General features: G+C 58.9%; 1 protein-coding gene across 3 annotated transcripts in view; it reads right to left on the minus strand.

Annotated features, from left to right (window-relative positions):
• Positions 1 to 660: 660 nt before the first annotated feature.
• LOC109924274 overlaps positions 661 to 1,096 on the minus strand; it is a 16,658-nt gene continuing 16,222 nt past the window's right edge. For all 3 annotated transcript variants that reach the window (XM_048592397.1, XM_048592395.1, XM_048592396.1), the window contains exon 8: positions 661 to 1,001. In XM_048592397.1, coding sequence (XP_048448354.1) covers positions 725 to 1,001 — 277 coding nt within the window. In that variant the 3' untranslated portion in view covers positions 661 to 724. The remainder of the gene's footprint in view (positions 1,002 to 1,096) is intronic.

Here is a 1,096-nt window from a genome sequence, read left to right on the forward strand (position 1 = left end):
GACCCCTCTGTGTACGGGTCCCTCCCTCACGTACGGACCCCTCTGTGTACGGGTCCCTCCCTCACGTACGGACCCCTCTGTGTACGGGTCCCTCCCTCACGTACGGACCCCTCTGTGTACGGGTCCCTCCGTGTACGTGTCCCTCCCTCACGTACAGACCCCTCTGTGTATGCGTCCCTCCCTCACGTACAGACCCCTCTGTGTACGCGTCCCTCCCTCACGTACAGACCCCTCTGTGTACACGTCCCTCCCTCACGTACAGACCCCTCCGTGTACGGGTGCCTCCACGTATAAGTCCCTCCATGTACGGGTCCCTCCATGTACAGGCCCCTCCGGGTACGGGTCCCTCCACGTACAGGCCCCTCTGGGTACGGGTAAACACCCCCCTTCTACAGGCCCCTCCGGGTACAGGTAACCCCGCCCCCCCCTCCTTTCTACGGGCCCCTCCGTGTACGGGTAACCCCCCACCTTCTACGGGCCCCTCTGTGTACGGGCCCCTCCGTGTACCCCCCTCCCTGTACAGGCCCCTCCCTGTACAGTGTCATCGTGTACAGGTCTCTCCTCCTCTCCAGGTACAGGCCCCACCGTGTACGGGTCCCTCCTGCCATAGAACTGGTCCAAATGCCTCCAACCTATTGTTTAGAGAGCCCTGGATTGCAGATGTTTCTTTAATAAATCTTCAACAACTTGAAATATGACCTGCATTGTAATCTGTGTTTCCCTTTCACTTAATACCACTGTGAAATGAGTAATACACTGAATGGTACCCTCTGACCCACCCACATGCACCTGTCATCAGCGCTATGGCGCATCCGGTTGCCATCTTGAACAGTGAGGGCATTGGCGTGGCCCGACATTGCTTCTTCTGTGAGGACGGTATGGAGGGACTGGACTCTTGCTCCCCAGCTCGGATCAGACGCTGCATGGCAGCCTGGGCAGCCTCCGTCGGTAGGTCCTGCTGCCTCTGGCCATCCTGATTAGCTGCCTCCTCTTGGGCATCCCTGGCACAAAGACAACTGGCATCAGTGCATCCCAGGAACTCCATGCAATCAGACCCTGGGATCCCAGTGGGTTCAGGGGAAGAAGCGTATGGTCA

The sequence above is a fragment of the Rhincodon typus genome, unplaced genomic scaffold, assembly GCF_021869965.1.
Source record: "Rhincodon typus isolate 14 unplaced genomic scaffold, sRhiTyp1.1 hic_rhity00001153, whole genome shotgun sequence".
In the NCBI taxonomy this organism is placed as follows: Eukaryota; Metazoa; Chordata; class Chondrichthyes; order Orectolobiformes; family Rhincodontidae; genus Rhincodon; species Rhincodon typus.